An 18589-nucleotide genomic window follows, 5' to 3' on the forward strand; every position below is an offset into this window, starting at 1 on the left:
CTAACTTCTAGTCTACTGAATTTCCTTAACTGGGGCCCTGTCTTGTGATCGCTGTCACTGTGATCGCTGTCACTGTGATCGCTGTCACTATGATCGCTCGCGCTCCTTTTCTGGGCACGTTTACTTACCCTGATAGCTCTTCATAAAGTGCTAGCTCGCTCGCTAGCGAGCAACTGATCAGAAACGCACGGTTCCTACGGCGGCCGGGGGTTAAATTCAAACTTCCTTCGAAATGGGCTCCTTACCCTTAACTAGCTTCAATACATCAGCACCTTACCTGAACTCTTATTACTAATACAATGCTTATATACTATACAATGTTTATACTCTATAATTATAATTATGAACTGTGGGGTGCCTGCCTTATCATCAATATTTATGTTAATCATGGATATACATTGTAACAATTTTATTTCGTTATGTTGAAAAATACCGTGAAAAAATAGCTGCAGCAGCAGTAAGCGAAATAGAAGATGACTGCGATTCGGCATGTGGGTATGAGTCGTTACATTTTTTAGGGAACGCTCCCGGCTACCGTTCATCGAACGACAGCTGGCTAGGAGAACTAAGAATTTTAATAGACACAGGAGCGGCAAAGAATTATATAAAGCCCATAAAAGAGCTAAAAATGTAATTCCTGTCGACAGGCCCTTTACTGTCAGTTCAATTCACGGCTCCAGTAAAATCAAAAGCAAATGCCTAATGAAAGCTTTCAATCAAGTTTATCCTACCATAACTCCGATAGTGTAAACCACACCGATGTAAATGACATAGTGTTACCCGGTTCCGTGAAAAAAGAATTTAAAATTATGATACAAGGGAGACTAAAGGTGTTTTCAACCTCTAAGGAGGCGCTACCTTTTAACACCGCGGTCGTCGCCACAATCCGTACGGTAGACAGAGAACCTGTGTTTTCAAAACTATATTCACATCGCAAAAGACAAAATCAAACAATTACTAAAAGATGGTATAATTGGGCCATCAAGATCCACGTATAACAGCCCAACGGCAATAAAAGCAAACGTTTGGTAATCGGCTTTAGGAAGCTAAATGATCGAACTATCGCCAATCGATATTCAATGCCATGCATTAACATGATTTTAGCTAACATGGAGAAGGCATAATTTTTCACGACCTTAGACTTAAAATCAGGTTACCATCAAATTTACTTAGCAAAGCAAGACCGTGAAAAACATCATTTTCGGTACACGGCGGAAAATATGAGTTCTGTCGCTTGCCATTCGGCTTAAAAAAGATCGGACCACTATATCATATAGCTGCCATAGGAACGATCGGTCGAAAATTAAGTTGTATGAAAAAACATTTTGTTTATCAAGATATCTTGACCAAACTCGGCATTTACTATTTTCCCGGTACTTCTTAGATAGGGGCAAAGCACTATGAGCATTATGAAAAGGTTGGGTCTGCAAGGGTATTAGATCTTTGGCGTGCCATAGATAGCCCTTCTTTCTCGTTTTTTAATTCTTTTTATATATTTAGTGCTAATTTATTTCTTCTATTTTCTTTTCTAAAAATAGTGTCTTGTTCTACTAATAACTCAAATCTGTCATTTGATTTTTGTGTTCTGGCTCGAAAAGATGTTGTTTTCCGTAGAAATCTTCATACGATGAAGATGTAGTTAGTGGTTGAGTGAATGACGTTATTTAAAGTAATTAACGTTTCTGCCAAGATATCATTATGATCACGATTAACTTTTTCTTCTTTTCTTTTATTATATATGATGGATAAATTTCCGTTAAGGAATGAATGCAATCTCTTTACGGGGGAATTGCTCGAGAATTTTTAAAAAGAAGTGACATGTAGCTCCATGTATTGTTTGTTAAAATCGCTAAAAATTCTTCGTGAAAATTCCGCGCCTTGATCACAAATGATCTTCCCCGGAACGCCGAAAAAGGCGAGAATATGGCCGGGAAATATAAGGGCCAATATTTGTTTCGTAAGGGGTTCGCCCTAGCCCCTCGTCGACCGCTGTGGTCCGGCGAGCTCCGCAGCTTCTAATCTCATGAACTTCCTTTACACTCGCGACGGCTAAGCTAGGTAACGGAATCTGCGAACGCTCGTACAGTTGCGAGCTCCTCAGGTCTGGTTCCGATTTTTGACGCGGCCGTGCCGCTTATGCAGCTCCTCTACGCGCCCCTCCTTTTCCAGCCCGAACTCATGGGCGATCACCACCAGTAGACTGTTGTAGACTCTCGCTCGATTTTCGTGTTTGATGTCTGGGCAATTCTCGATCCGTTGATTTATGTAACTCACTTTTGTTCGTGTCTTTTCTGCAGGTTTATTTTTTTTATTTCTATTTCCTTCGTTTCACTTCACAAAAAACTTAAAAAAATATCGCACTTGGTGTTTTTAATTTTTAATCACTGCCGCACTTTCTTGGAGCCCTAGCGCTCCACTGCGCTCTTTGCACTTCGTCACTCACACTTCTCTTCGTTGCACACCTGCTCACCCTGATAGTCTATCCAAAAGTGCCGGTACGCTCGCTAGCGAGCCGTGCGCTTGCCTCTGCCGCGAGCCTTCGCCACTTCACCTTGGAGCTTTCGCTCTTCGCAGTTGCGCTCTCGAAGGCGGTGTTGAGCAACTGATCAGTAACGTACGGGACTGGCAATGTAGGAGGTTGTGTTCTTTAACTAGGCTTTTAACATATAATTACATTATCAATTTCTTGATTGGGAATGAAGTGTAAGAGAATTTTAATTTGGCGGACTTGTTCAGAACGGGCTGGAAGTATTGTGTGAAATCTAATTGGCAATATTGTTTACAGAAGTCTATATCAATTATGCCATCGCTAGGTATTGGGAAATTTTCTCCGTCTAAGTGAAAGTCGTGGGGAATGACTTATTTTCCGGAAGATAGTTCTACGAATGCTAAACCTTTAAAAAAACTGAACCGTAAATACTTTTGGTTGTCTTTTGTTCGTTCAACAAGCCTTAAGGCTATTCAAAAACGATTTAATGACAGTTTTTTACAGTCAAATTTAGGGATTTTAGACGAAACTTGTCTTACGTATTCCCTGTGTCAGAATGGGGTGATTCCCCCAGTCTCTCGCGTTCACTATCAGATTCTGTGTCGATTAGTGGTTTTAATTCACATAATTCTTCAAGCTCATTTTCATTGAACTCAGCGTGAAGTTTAAATCATCGTGGATGTTTATCTCTTGTTACTTCTGATGCCAATATTTTTCAATCCCGTATATATGGGTTGTAAAAGTTTTGACATTGATCCCATAGTCTGTTGTAAGCTTATCGTTATATTTGGTAATAATCTCAACAATATTATTGAATTGGGTTATTGACTGATTGTTATGGAATATTAAAATATTTACTTCGATTTTGTGTCTCTGTTGACACATTTATAAGACTTTTCGAACTTGTCTTTAAAGTTATTTATTTGTTGTGCTGAACTGTCCGTTCCATTACTTTTGGTAGCATACATATATGTATTATATATATATGTTTTATTCTATTTCTATTATAGTTTATAGTTTCAACACATACTCAATATTTACTACTCAAGTAACGTTTCTTATTTTTTATTGTGCATTGCATAATTTTTTAGTCCTAATGAAATGACGGACACAGTGGTTATAATTGCAATATCTATGATCTATTACTTTTAAGTTATAAATAAAGTGTTAGGGGCTGATTTTCAGACGTAAGATTCGTTTGAGCTCATTTTAATTATATTTTGAATATTGATCGTATTAGAATTTATGCAAATTGTTATAAATGAATTTATCTCATTGTATTTTATGTACGATAATTTTTTATATATAATAACGTAATAAGTTTTGGAAAAATAAAAATAATTTACTTTACGAGAGTGAATTTCTATCTGTGGATTATTTTAAATATCTGGGTTAAGACTGAACACAAAAATTGGCTTACGCTATATTTAAAGCTAAATAATAATTGGAGTACGTTACTTTTGAAAAGGGAGAGCTGCTAAAGCTTGTTTATGCTAGCATCTGTCTGTTGGTCAGTTTTTGTTTATAAATTATTGTTGACATTATTTGAGTTTGGCTGCAGAAGGCATTGTACTCTCATGATTTTCGCTGCTGTTAGCATTATTTGAAGTATATCATGAAATGCAGCTTATGAATAACTGTGGTGCACTTCTTAATTTGCTTGGACCGCTGTTTTTTTTCTGGCGGTGGAAATTTTGTTTGCACGAGTTAATGAATCTGGCACGTGTCTGCCGTTTGAGTTTGGTTTTTAGAATGCTTTATTGAATACGCTTAGTCCATGTACATAAGTGCTAAAGGCTAAGGCCACGTAGTTACGCTGCCGGTAACGCCAGCAGCGGAACGGCTGCATATATGTATATGTCTTATCAGTATAAGAGAGCGAGAGAGTCTTATGCGCCTATATATATATATATATATATGTATGTTATTGGCGGTCAGCGCGGAAATGCCTACTTAGCGTAGTTCATAAGTGGGTGATCATATTTCACGCTCACTTTAATTGGTTTTGTTTATGTAATGCAACAGTGTTGCTGTAATATTTATGCTAAGTTATTGGTACAGAACTTTTTTTTTAGATGGTGTTTTGGTTTTTAGTCGCTTTGACTCTTTTGTAAGGAAATCTATCTCGGTTGTTAGTCTGTGATGTGACGTGATATGACGCACTTTCAATTCAATCGTCTGGATGGCTAGCAATGCGTAACATAAGTGCAACAACTGTTTTGGTCTGGCTGGCGTGAAGAATACTTAACCCTGCTTCAGCAGCGCTCCAAATGGCGTACTCCGAAACAAGGCTTATGCGTCAACATAGTCCTCGTAAAGGATGAAAATCTGTCCATCAGGGAATCTGTTGAAAGCCCATGCCTTCCAACGGGGGGAGAACGTCTGGCTACGCAGCCAAAACAAGTGGAGCAAGCTCGCAACTGGTTAGAGCATCTGAATTTATCTTATAATACTCGCTCTGCATAGCAATTGCCTAAATTTCGTTCTTAAGTATATATTAACATAAAACTGCAGCCTTTCGCTGTAACGATCGTTTTATAGCCCTAGCTTTACTTATGCGAAGGCCTCAATGCTCATCGAGTTAGCTAAGGTCGTTCGCTTCATGCATTTGGTACACATCGGCCACTTGCATTACTCAAAATTATAACTCTAGCTACCTTCTTTTCGTAACTTTAAGAAATATAGAAACAAATTGGAACACAATAAATAAAATAAGGTTAATTATTTCCCTTTGTGAAAGCTATTGAAAAAGCTCAAAAGCGCAACAACGGCATTAGTGACTGTTTAATCAAGTGACCGGTAGAGATAACAGCGACGGCTGCGTGCAGTAACAGCAGAAGACAATAATCATAAATACAGCTTAAGAGCAAATGATGTTTGCTCTTTGTAAGTTGCTGCCTTCTCTCTTCATCGGCCCCTTTGCATCCTGCATTGACGCCCGCTGCCCATCGTTCTGAGCGGAGCTCAATTTAGTTCGTTTTGCATATAGTTTAGTTTTTCGTTTGATCGCAAGCAAGGCACAGCTATTTCTAGTTGACTGCCGAGCAATATTATAACATTTCGTTAGCTATAATAAGTGCCCTGTGCGGTAAATAAATACATTTGAAACAAAATATAAAACATCGAATTTTGTTGCACACAAAGCAGTGCTAATTAATTAGTTGCAAAAAGGCTTGTAACTACACATTTTGGTGACCCCGACGTGATTTTTCTTTATTACTTTTTCGTTTCCCTTCTGTACGCATTTTGTTTATAATTTCATTTTATAATTTCATTGCGCTTATTTACAAAAAGTTGTGCGTCAACTGCTGCGAGCCTCAACATAAAGTGATCAATTTAACCAAGTCTCTCTGATAACTGTACTTAACCGCTTGATTGTGCATATGCATACAGTTTGTCGTTGTACATAGACGCCGTAGAAAAATCGCCGTTAATCGTCGCGCGCTTTAACCAGCTATACGCTATCTCGCTCGAACAAACACTTGTGCACGCAAATTTTGTATTGTAGTTCGGCTGTGTGAACTTTGTTGTGTTTGTTAACAATGTTTGATGAAGTTGCAAGTTCAAATGAAAATGAGGCGACATCTACTAATCAAGTGGCGGTTGAAACACAGGCTGCAGTTCTTAAAGTTAAGATTAAGAATTTAAGTGATCGAGTCAATAGATTGTCTTCTGAACTTGATCCCGTGCGACTTCGCGATGTTGATGACTACGAGCTGCAAGATTACATATGCATGGCATCTGACTTACAGGCGAAATTTGAAACATTCTATGATAGTTTGTTGGATGTGAGTCAGGCCAGCGTTGAAGAGGATCTTCAGTCAAGCTTTGAGTCAACCATTAGGCGGCTACGAGTGTCCCTTTAACGCGAGCGCGGAAATCGAAGCAATATTCAGCAGACTCCACATTGTTCCACTTTCAATTCCGCCACAGCCGATAATCCGCGCTCTACTTTTGTTGTTCCAAACCACTCTCGATTGCCTCAACTTAAATTGCCAGAGTTTAGTGGAGGATAAACAGAATGGTCTGACTTCTCGAATATGTTCACCACGGTCATTGATAAGGATCCGTATTTGACCAACATTGAAAAACTTCAGCATCTACGGTCATGCTTCAGAGGAACAGCGCTGGATACAATTCGCTCGTTGGAAATGTCAAACGCTAATTATGCTGCCGCTTTAGAACTGCTTGATAAGCGTTTTAATAACAAGCTTCTTGTTTTTCAGGCACATATTGCTGAAAATTTGGGTTTAATAAAGGTGGATAAGGGTGCGACGACACAACTGCGCGAATTCTCAGATAAGTTCAACTCTCATTTTTGGGCAGTGTGGAACAGATCGCCGGCTGCATCATAGTACACACACTGCTGCAAAAGCTAGATAGCGCCACGCATTGGCGGTCGTAAAACAGTCTCTAGCATTGTTGACAAATGTACAATCTGTTTTCGTGTCAAGCCACGATTGGCAGAGCATATAATGGCAGATCTACCAGCTGATCGTCTCGACACATCGTATCATTTTATGGTCACTGGCGTTGATTACTGTGGACCATTCTTCTACAAAAGCGAAGTCCGCAACAGGGCTCCCGTGAAATGCTACATTAGCCTGTTCATATGCTTCGCTACAAAGGCAGTACACTTAGAACTTGTAAAGGATTTGTCTGCAATATCGTTTCTAAACGCCCTAAAACGGTTCATCCTGACTCGCACTCGACCTTCAAGGATCTGGTCTGACAATGCGACAAACTTCGTAGGCGCTAAGAATGAGCTGGCAGATTTGAGCCACCTGTTCCTGAGTGACGAGCATGTCAAAGCTGTTCACGAGTTTTGCCTATCCGATTCAATTGAATGGTCGTTGTTCCATCCTCGCTCTCCACACTTTGGCGGGCTATGGGAAGCCGATGTGAAGACTGCGAAGCACCATTTTTATCGCTCTGTCGGCCCTTCCATCTTGGACTTCGATTCGCTGCGCACGCTCGTCTGCCACATCACGGCAATTATTAATTCTCGTCCATTACTTCCACTTTCATAGCATCCCAATGATCTTGACGTCTTGACATCCGCACACTTTCTGGGTACAGCTATTTCGAGTTGACTGCTGAGCAATATTATAACATTTCGTAAACTATAATAAGTGTTAAAAAACAGTTTCGTATACTGTGATTGGCCATTATGAAGACCGTTACTTACGCTATCGGAGACATTACGATGAAGTTGTTTGCATATGGCACACCGTTGGATGTAGCAACTCCTTGTTACATGTCTAAACCTAAAATCGCCACAAAGGCGTTAATTCTTTAAATAGGAATAGCATAAATGTAACACGACTTGCCAATGTTGCGGCTAGTTACAGCTAAGCTCGTTTCCTTCATTCCGCAGAGATTCTCGATTGGCCAAGGTCATACCTCTATTTATTAAAAATTTCAATAAAAATGGCCACTCTCGAGATATTTAAGAGCCGCCAATTATACTGTCTACACTCTCAGACTCCCAGTCTACATAATTGAAAGGTTTCATATTAAATAGCTCATATATGTGAGATTGAATAATAATGGCCTTATTTTCATAGCGGTTTTGCGATAATTCCAAGCAGTCCGTGGTTCCTTAAGGCACGACACCTAGGACACGGTAATAGACCATATTATGGTAATGGGGGCATTGAAAGAATGGGAGGTATTACGCTTATTAAGGGAGGCTAATCTCAGGCTGAATATGAAGTGCAGGTTCTTCAGGGAGAGGTTGGTCTTCCTGGGACATTTAATTTGTGGGGAAGGAAAACAGACCGATTTAAAAAGGAACAGGAGCTGGTGATAGCGAGCGCGGTTCGGAAGATGCTGAAAGCTGAGGTGACCTATGCCGCCAACGAGAAAGAGTGGTTAGCAATTGTATGGTCGATCCGGAAGTTGCATTGCCACCTACAAGGGTAACGGATCCACGTGGCTTTGGATCGATCCAAAGCCCTTGAGGAAGGATCCCGCGGATCCTGGAACAACAGTTCCAATTTGACGTTCACTACCGTCGAGGGAAGCTCAATGTCGTGGCCGACGTACTATCGAGGCGTCCTCTAGAGACCTGTCATCAAGCACTGGTAGCCCTCTGAATGGGTTGCAAGTATGCATGCCAGGATCGCCAAAGAGCCAGCCAAGTTCCCAGATTACAGAGAAGAAAATGGGCAGATTTCGTTCGGGCCCCTTCCACGCTCAAAACATTGCAACACAATGCTATTGGTGTTCCATAATGCCTTTTCGAAGTGGGAGGAGTTGAGAAACATTAAAAACACGTAATTTCACGGAACGAGAAGTGTGTCCACGGATTACAGCACAAGCTACAGTCCATATAAGAGGGAAATCATTATGGAATCAGGTGAGTGCCACAACCCAAGGGTAGACGTGCGTTGTATACACCAGCGGCGCAAGGACGAGCTGGTAGCCATCGCGCAGTGCCTGCCCGGCAACCACGATAAAGGAAACGAACGAGAGGCCGACTGATGGCTTCCCAGGTCAGGTAGGGAAGCACCTACTAGGCAACAACAGAATTGAGAAAACAACAAGCAGCAACCGAAAAAAGGCCTCCCAGGTCGTGCAAGGGGAGTACCTGTTCGGCAACAGAGTGGAGAGAAGTCAAAAGAAGGCCTCACGTGTCAGGGTTCAGTCCAGCTTTCCTGATGTTGGGTAGCGAGCCGCGGATAAGTTAAAAAAAATATTTTATATCGTCCACATTAATCTCCATCTTGCATCAAAGGACCAGGGCAGACACAACAACCTCCGAATACAAGAGTGGCAGCCTTCATTGGAATCGATGGTCCTTTGACGAAAACTCCAATTGTCAAACGCCGCTCACCAAATTCGTGTCGCCTAACATTGTGCGTCTGGTAAGGCCAGGAGAACAAAGGAAGCGGGTGGCCAATGTCTCACAGCTGAAACCGTTTTACCAAGAGATGGCCGAAGACGTAGAGCGAACGCAGCAGACGTAACTGAATAACCATAGAATACGTTAGATAAGGGCAAGGAGCCTCTCATAGTTGGAATTTAACCGCCGGCCGTCTTAGCAAACCTTCGTTGCTGATCATTTGCTTAACACTGCCTTCGAGTGCGCAACTTTAATTCGGCGGCGAAGAGCGAAAGTTGCGAGGCCGAGTTATAAAATCATGCAGTGCATAATAACCAAAAGATGTTAGGTAAATTAAAATCCTCCAACACCGGCACGTGTGTGAAACTTCGTAAATACAAGTTATATGTTTCATATAAAATTGAATATCAGAAGGAGGAACATATCATTATGAAATATAGATATTATGTAGGATAAAACAACTTAGACAATCTCTGCATCAGTAGGCGTACTAAAATTAATATCCCACCACTTCGAGTCGTTCGATCATTTCCATGCAAAATAAAATTGTTGGAAAAAGCCTCAAAATCAGATAATGTTGTTTTTCTTATAGCTTTTCGTGTATACAAAGGTATTGTATTATAAGAATTCTTTTATTAATCTGTTTTGGCTTGCAATATTTTCAATTTGTAGCTCTCCGTACGCTTTTGATATCGATAGTGTGCGGATTTAGTGAACGAATTAGACTATATATTAAGAGATAAATGTATTGTTTTTAGCGAGACGATCGACAGCGTCCTGAGGATCAAGTACTTATGCGGGCATTGCGTGATTTTAATATTCCGAAGATTGTAACAGATGACCTTCCGGTGTTTATGGGTCTTATAGGCGACTTATTTCCAGCATTGGATGTACCTCGAAAACGCAACTATGAATTTGAGGCAGTTATTAAGAGATCGGCGATTGACCTAAAACTGCAACCAGAGGATGGGTTCATTTTAAAGATAGTTCAACTTGAAGAATTATTTGCAGTTCGCCATTCTGTATTTATAATTGGATTCGCAGGAACTGGAAAGTCTGAGGTTTGGAAAACGCTGAACAAGACATATCATAATCAGAAGAGGAAGCCGCATTACAATGATCTTAATCCAAAAGCAGTGACAAATGATGAGCTGTTTGGAATTGTCAATCCAGCAACACGCGAATGGAAGGATGGCTTGTTCTCAATTTTAATGCGTGATCAAGCTAATTTGGGTGGTACAGGTCCAAAGTGGATTGTTTTGGATGGTGACATTGATCCTATGTGGATTGAAAGCCTAAACACTGTGATGGATGATAACAAAGTCCTAACTTTGGCTAGCAATGAGCGAATTGCGCTAACTAAAGAGATGCGTTTACTTTTTGAGATTGCATCGCTGCGAACGGCAACCCCAGCTACAGTATCACGGGCTGGAATTCTTTATATAAATCCACAGGACTTGGGATGGACACCCTTTATTCAATCTTGGCTGGGTACACGAACCAACGCCAGTGAAGTAGCTACACTTAACGTTTTATTTGATAAATACATACCACCACTCCTTGATTTGTTCAGAAGCCGACTTAAAAGCATCACTCCCATTTCTGATATTGCACGGTTACAAATGACTTGCTTCTTATTAGACAGTATGCTCACCCCACAAAATGTACCGCATGACTGCCCAAAAGATTGGTATGAAATATACTTTGTCTTTAGTGTTATTTGGGGTTTTGGATCACCGCTTTTTCAAGATCAAATTATTGATTGGCGCAATGAGTTCAGCAAATGGTTTCAAAATGAATATAGAGCCGTTAAATTTCCATCATCAGGGAATATATTTTCCTACTATATTCATAATGAAAGCAAAAAGTTTTTACCATGGACTAATCTTGTACCAGACTTTGAACTTGATCCTGATCTTCCGCTGCAATCAAATTTGGTTAATTCGGCGGAGACAACCCGGCTTCGCTTTTTCATGGATACTTTAATTGAAGCAGATCATCCTTTGATGCTCATTGGGCCCTCTGGATCAGGCAAGACAATATTGATGAATGCTAAATTAAGCACTTTACCCACAGACAAATTTGCTGTAACCAATGTCCCATTCAACTTTTATACTACATCAGAAATGTTGCAGCGAATACTAGAAAAGCCACTTGAAAAGAAGGCAGGTCGCAATTATGGCCCTATAGGAAACAAAAAAATGATATACTTTGTTGATGATATGAATATGCCCGAAGTCGATAAGTATTTTACAGTTCAACCACATACTTTAATCAGGCAGTTCATGGATTATCACCATTGGTATGATCGGATTAAAATGACATTGAAAGATATACATAAATGCAATATTGTGGCATGCATGAATCCTTCAGCAGGTTCCTTTACTATTAATCCAAGATTACAAAGACACTTTTGCTCTTTTGCAGTTAAGTAAGTCATGTATCTATTATAAGTAACAATAAATACAGTAATGACGTACGTTTTTCTTTCACAGTCAACCCAGCCAAGACGCATTATTCCACATTCTTAACTCAATACTCTCTCAGCATTTGGAAAATCCACAACATAAGTTTGATAAGAACATTATCAAAGAGTGTACAGCACTTGTCAATACAGCAATTGCCTTACATTTAAAGGTGGTCGGGTCGTTTCTTCCCACAGCTATGAAGTTTCACTACAACTTTAATTTACGGGACCTTGCCAACATATTTACGGTAAGTTAAAGAATTTGTATTGTACTAATCTAATAAATCTCTCCTAGGGTGTTCTTTATGCTAATAACGAAACATGCCCCACTTTTAATCAACTGATACGATTGTGGGTTCACGAATGTTTCCGTGTATATGGTGATAAGCTGGTCGACCAAACTGATATAGGAAATTTTAAGAAAATTGTTGTTGAGGTAGTACGAAAAGGAATTGAAGGTGTAAGTGAGGACATTGTTTATGCGCAGCCTCATATATATTGTCACTTTGCGAAAGGACTTTCAGATATTAAATATATGCCTATACAAAATTGGGACCGTCTGAAAGTCTTGTTGGAGGAAGCTCAGCTGCGCTACAATGACTATGTAGGTGCCATGAACTTGGTTCTTTTTGATGACGCCATGTCACATGTGTGCAGGATAAGTCGAATATTAGAATCTTCCAGAGGATATGCCCTACTCATTGGAGTTGGCGGTTCAGGAAAACAATCTCTTACTCGCCTAGCGGCCTTTATATCTTCTCTGGACGTTTTTCAGATTCAGCTTACAAAGGATTATAGTGTGAATGATTTGAAAACTAATATTGCTGTATTGTATTCAAAAGCAGGAGTCAAGAGCACAGCATGTTGCTTTCTAATGACTGATTCTGAGGTGGCACGTGAACAATTTTTAGTTCTTGTTAACGATCTTCTCGCATCTGGTGATATACATGAACTTTTTCCTGATGATGAAATGGAAAACGTGATTGGAGCTGTGCGTAATGAAGTCAAGCAACTTGGCATTATTGACAGTCGAGAGAACTGCTGGAAATATTTTATTGAGAAAGTGCGTAGTCTTCTCAAGGTTGTGCTATGTTTTTCCCCTGTAGGTGCAACTCTTCGTGTACGTTCAAGAAAATTTCCTGCCCTTGTTAACTGTACTACAATAGATTGGTTTCATGAGTGGCCACAGCAGGCACTTGAGTCTGTATCAATGCGTTTTCTCTCAGAGATTACGGTTCTTCCAATAGAATTGGCGCCTCCTGTAGCTAAGTTCATGGCATATGTACATAAGACTGTAAACGATATTTCCGAGCTTTATCTAGCAAACGCAAAACGGTACAACTATACTACGCCAAAATCTTTTCTTGAGCTCATTTCGCTATATTCTAAGCTGCTATATGAAAAGGTCAATGCAAATTTAGAACGTCGTTCTCGCTTAGAAAATGGCTTAATTAAACTGGCTAGTTGCACGAATGAAGTAGATGCACTACAGGATGTTCTCAAATTGCAAGAAGTCGAGCTGAAAGTTAAAAATCAGGAGGCGGATAATCTTATTGTCGTCGTTAGCACAGAGAATGAAAAGGTGTCAAAGGAACGTGCTTATGCTACTAAGGAGGAAAAGAATGTTCGTCAGATTGAGGAAGACGTAGGCGCAAAAGCCAAACTATGTGAGGAAGATTTTCGTAAGGCTCAACCAGCTCTTCTTGCTGCCCAGGAAGCGCTAAATACCCTAAATAAGAATAACTTAACGGAGCTAAAATCGTTTGGATCACCACCGGATGCTGTCGTTAGTGTATGTGGAGCTGTATTAGTACTATTTTCTGTCAATGGAAAAATACCCAAGGACCGAAGCTGGAAAGCATCCCGTGGTATGATGGGAAATGTTGACAAATTCCTCGACAATTTAATTAACTACGATAAAAAACATATTCACCCAGATGTTATAAAGGCATTACAACCTTATATTCTAGATCCTGAATTTAATCCAGAAAAAATAATTTCCAAGTCATCTGCAGCTGCTGGCTTGTGCTCATGGGTTATCAATATAAACCGATTCTATGATGTTTATCTTGTGGTCGAACCCAAAGAACGTGCTCTAGTTGAAGCTGAAAAGGAATTAAACGATGCCAGAGATAAGCTAACAGCCTTAAATCAACGACTTAATGAGCTTGAACAAGAGTTGAATATTCTCCAAATGAAATTCGATGAAGCGATGGCAAAGAAACAAAAGTGTCAAGATGAAGCAGATAAAACTGCGTTTACAATCGATATAGCAAACCGGTTAATTGGTGGGTTAGCCACAGAGAAAGTTCGCTGGACAGAGTCTGTAAAAAGGTGAGAAATGTTGGTGTTAATTAATATATGAAATATAAAATAATCCTCTTTTTCGAATAGTATAACTTTGGGTATACGACAGCTACCTGGAGACATACTGCTTATATCGTGCTTTATTTCCTATGTAGGTTGTTTTACTCGTGCCTATCGAACAGAATTGCAACAGAAAATGTGGATGCCAACGTTTCAGAATATACAGGTAAAATAAACAAAATTTTGTATTTTTTTCCACATAAGATCCAACTGTTTATATTCATACATACATGTAGATGAGGATCATAACGGAACCAATCAAATAAGGGGCTCTAGTCGGGCGATCCTGACTGGGGGATACCCTGAACCCTCTTCAGCAGTAATAATAATAATGTAATAAAAAACACATTCACACAGACCGCACTGCTTGCAAGCACTTCTACTCAACAGCCAAACCAAAAATTGAGTTCTAAAGAGAAAGAAAGGCTCTCTTCGGCACGCTAAAGTTCTTATACCCTTGCACACCCAACTCTCATAATGCTCATAGTGCTTTACTCGTATCTAAGAAGTACAGGTAAAATAGTTAATGCCGATAAACAATGTTTTCCATATGTTTTCGACCGAATTTTGTCAAGATATCTTGATGAACAGAACCCTTTTATACAATTTATTTTTAGTCAAACTAAATTTTATTTCATACAACTTAATTTTCGCCTGATCTTTCGTATAGCAGCAATGATATAGATGCCCGATCCCGCTGGTTTTCACAAATGTGATGCGTGCAGAAAGAAAAAAGTATGCAAAGTTTCATAAAAAAGCTTTAAAACTGAGGGACTAGTTCGCAGACGAACATGACTGTTGATACTGATCAAGAATATATACAAATTATGGGGTCGGAGATACCGCCTATTTGCTACACATTTCACAACAAAATTGTAATACCCTCTGCAAGAGTATATGAAAGATTAAAGTAACGGCACAGAAAACTATACAATCGCAAATGAAATGTTATTATTACAAATCACAGAAACTTGCGCTAGCTGCCGCAACAACAACAATAGTTCTACATACCGACGTAAATATCTATTTCGACTTGGCTATTAATGCTGATCAAAAATATATACACTTTATAGGGTGGGAGATGTATTGTTCTTCCTAATACACGTACAGTTGGAAAAATACATTATACATATTTTACCCATTGGCTATAACATAAGTGTTTGTAAAGACACTTTGCTTTATAGTGTATTTAAATTTGCAGATAGGTGTTTTCGTCTTTTCAACCGGGGGATATTTGTGTTTGGTTAATACGCTTGGAAGCCAAATATCCTTGGTGTAGAGTTGTTCGCGGAGTTGGTGCCAGAAATCAATTTAAACTTCAGATTCTTCGATTCTTCTCTCCAGGCCGTATCATGTGTGAAGTCTGGAAAGCACCTACCTCCTACGCATGGTACGCAGCATGCTGTTAGCGGCCGAGGAGCTGCAGTCGCAGTGGAAGCCGTGCTCAATTCTAGGCCCCTGGGAGCAATAACACATAAGCGATGCAAGGCTCTAACGCTGGCCACTTACTGGTGGAAGGCTCATTGGAGGCTTTGCAAGTAGAGGCGGCTCCGGACCAGCCGGAGCTGTCTCATTACTCGAGAAATTGTTTTAGTTTCGATGGTCAAAGGACTATGTGCTCGTGCAAGTGGCACCATTGCTTGCTAAACTTCATCATGAAAGTGCTGATGGTCTTCGCCGAGGACAATTTGCCGTCCCTACAGAGGCTGATCAGCAAAGTGACGGCAGGAGAGGACGACGTCTTAATATACTTTATGGGGTCGGAGATGCTTCCTTCTGCCTGTTACATACATTTGGATTTGTCAGTTATACAATCGACAATATCCCTTTGCAACGTATACTAACAGTTAAGGGTCTAGGCGTTATTTTTGATTCTAAGCTCTGTTTCAATCTTCACATAGATACCATTGTTAATGCTGCAAAAGGTGTACCTCTCTTGTTCGCCCTATCCTTGAATACTGCTCTTGCATCTGGTCTCCACAGTATAACAACAGCCAGGATCGTATTGAATCTGTTCAGAAGCAATTTCTGCTTTTTGCCTTACGAGGTTTAAATTGAGACCTTAATCTTCGGTTGCCATCCTACTCCAGCAGACTGCTTCTTCTCAACCTTCCGTCGTTAACCAACCGTAGGACAATTCTCGGTGTTGTCCTTCTACATAAGTTGATTATCGGTGACATAGATTCTCCTTTTCTGCTAGGGCGTCTTCAATTCTCTGTTCCGGCTAGACCAACCCTTATTTCTATCTATGTGCACAACATACTACGCTATGCACAATCCTTTTCGCGTGCTATGTAAAAATTATAATAGTTTGCATCACGTTTTCGCTACCGAACTGTCTCTACCCCTAATAAAATCGTTGCTTTCAGGATACCTTCGGGAAGTCGCTGACCATTCCCAACTATGAGCAGGGGCATAGCTAGCCGGACAGGCTGAAAAATTTTCCCCCTATTTATTGTATTTTCTTTATTAATATAGCAAATTAAGATTATTTTTAATTTTACTTGAGATCACTTTTTACCTACTTCTGCTTAGATGTAGGCTCTAATAGCGTCACCGACAAAATTAGCTGTGAAAAGGGGCACAGCTAGCCGGACTGGCAAATAAAACACCTCCATTACTTTTCTCTTTGTCCTATCTACTTAACACTCTTTATCTAACTTACATTGCTTTACTTTACTTACAATTTTCTTACTTTCTTTTTTCCTATTTATTGTATTTTCTTTATTAATATAGCAAATTAAGATTATTTTTAATTTTACTTGAGATCACTTTTTTCCTACTTACAACCTTCTGCTTAGATGTAGGCTCTAATAGCGTCACTGACAAAATTAGCTGTGAAAAGGGGCACAACTGGCCGGACTGGCAAATAAAACACCTCCATCGGTCGGTGATGGTATTTAGAAAATTGTATCCTTTAACAAGGCTTGTAGCATATATTGTATATCTTTCTTATATTGTACAATCTTTTGAATAATGAGGAAGACACTCGTTTTGTCGACCATTAATAAAAAAATAAATAAATAAAATAGCTAAGTCAGCGTTCTCACGCTTGACCGTCGCTGTGTATACATATGTGCGCGCATGACTCTCTGACTCTCTTGCTGTATATAATAAGCCTAAAAACCATGTATGTAAAACGGCTGCTCACTGCTTCACGGTGGACAGCTCTAACTCCAAAAAAACATTGAATAAAGAACCATCAAGGAAGACTGACGTCTTTTCATCAGGGAACTATTATATGGCGACCGTAACAGGACAGGATCAGCTCCTGTTTTAGCTGATCGAACCGCTGTATGTACTGTAACTATTGAAGAGGACGAAGGAGGCAACAACAACAAGCAAAGGCGGAACAAAAAAAAAAAAAAAAAAACAAAACAAAAAAGCTGAGTGAGTAGAGTGTAGTGAGTGTTGTGGTGGCAATTATATTCACCCAAAGCCAAAACACCGTGGAAAGCAACAGCAAGGCTACAGGCCATGCTTGACTTTTATCAGCAACAGCTGAAATAGATAAAAGAAAACCTTACACCACATACTCACTCAGTGAATATTAAAGTTGTTAATGACAAAACTATAACCACACCACCTCCCAGGCCCAGGACAACAGCAGCTAAGAAATCAACAAGCGCGAGAGGCACCCCAGCCCCTTGAGCCTTCGAAGGGAGCGTCAGCGCAACCATACTGGTGATGACCAGCTGACGCGGAAGAACAGGAACAGCAGACACCAGCAATAATTTTAAAATATATAGATATATTATATTATCGAAACAATTTATGTAAAATTGAGCAGAAAATCTTTTGCCCAATCAGAAGTGAGGCCCATAAAGACACACTAAACAAGTAACAGGTTCTAGTCGGAAGCTCCCGACTAGGGTATACCCTGAACCCTCTTCTTCCAACATCAAATGCATATATATATTCTATTTTAGAAGCTATATGTCAAGTTTGTTGACTCTAGCTCTTATTATTTACCAAAATTGCACAAAAAACAGGATATCTATATCGATTTTTATCGATTGCTTGGAAACGGAGTAAGTTATCGATTATCGGAACAAACTCGATCTGCGCGGGAACTAGGAGCATCTTAATCTATAATTTTAAGTCGTTAGCTCTTATAGGTTCTGAGATCCTTGCGTTCATACATACGGACGGACGGACGGACGGACGGACGGACAGACAGACGGACATGGCTAGATTGACTCGGCTATTGATGCTGATCAAGAATATATATACTTTATGGGGTCGGAGATGCTTCCTTTTGCCTGTTACATACATTTGGATTTTGCATAAATACAATATACCCTTATATCCATTTGTAATGGGTTCAGGGTATAAAAATGATATATACTTTTATCGCAAGCAATCGAGCTCGAGCGTTGCAGTGAGATCATTGTGATGAAAATGCCTGTACTGTAGAGGG

General features: G+C 39.9%; 1 protein-coding gene across 1 annotated transcript in view; it reads left to right on the forward strand.

The window, feature by feature from the left end:
- The window catches only part of kl-5 (male fertility factor kl5), a 336420-nt gene that overhangs the window by 164566 nt on the left and 153265 nt on the right, over positions 1–18589 (forward strand). Inside the window, exons 5-8 of the mRNA XM_070211050.1 lie at positions 10094–11766; positions 11831–12050; positions 12098–14136; positions 14197–14335. Coding sequence (XP_070067151.1) covers positions 10094–11766; positions 11831–12050; positions 12098–14136; positions 14197–14335 — 4071 coding nt within the window. The remainder of the gene's footprint in view (positions 1–10093; positions 11767–11830; positions 12051–12097; positions 14137–14196; positions 14336–18589) is intronic.

This window comes from Drosophila virilis, unplaced genomic scaffold (assembly GCF_030788295.1).
Source record: "Drosophila virilis strain 15010-1051.87 unplaced genomic scaffold, Dvir_AGI_RSII-ME tig00001906, whole genome shotgun sequence".
NCBI lineage: Eukaryota > Metazoa > Arthropoda > Insecta > Diptera > Drosophilidae > Drosophila > Drosophila virilis.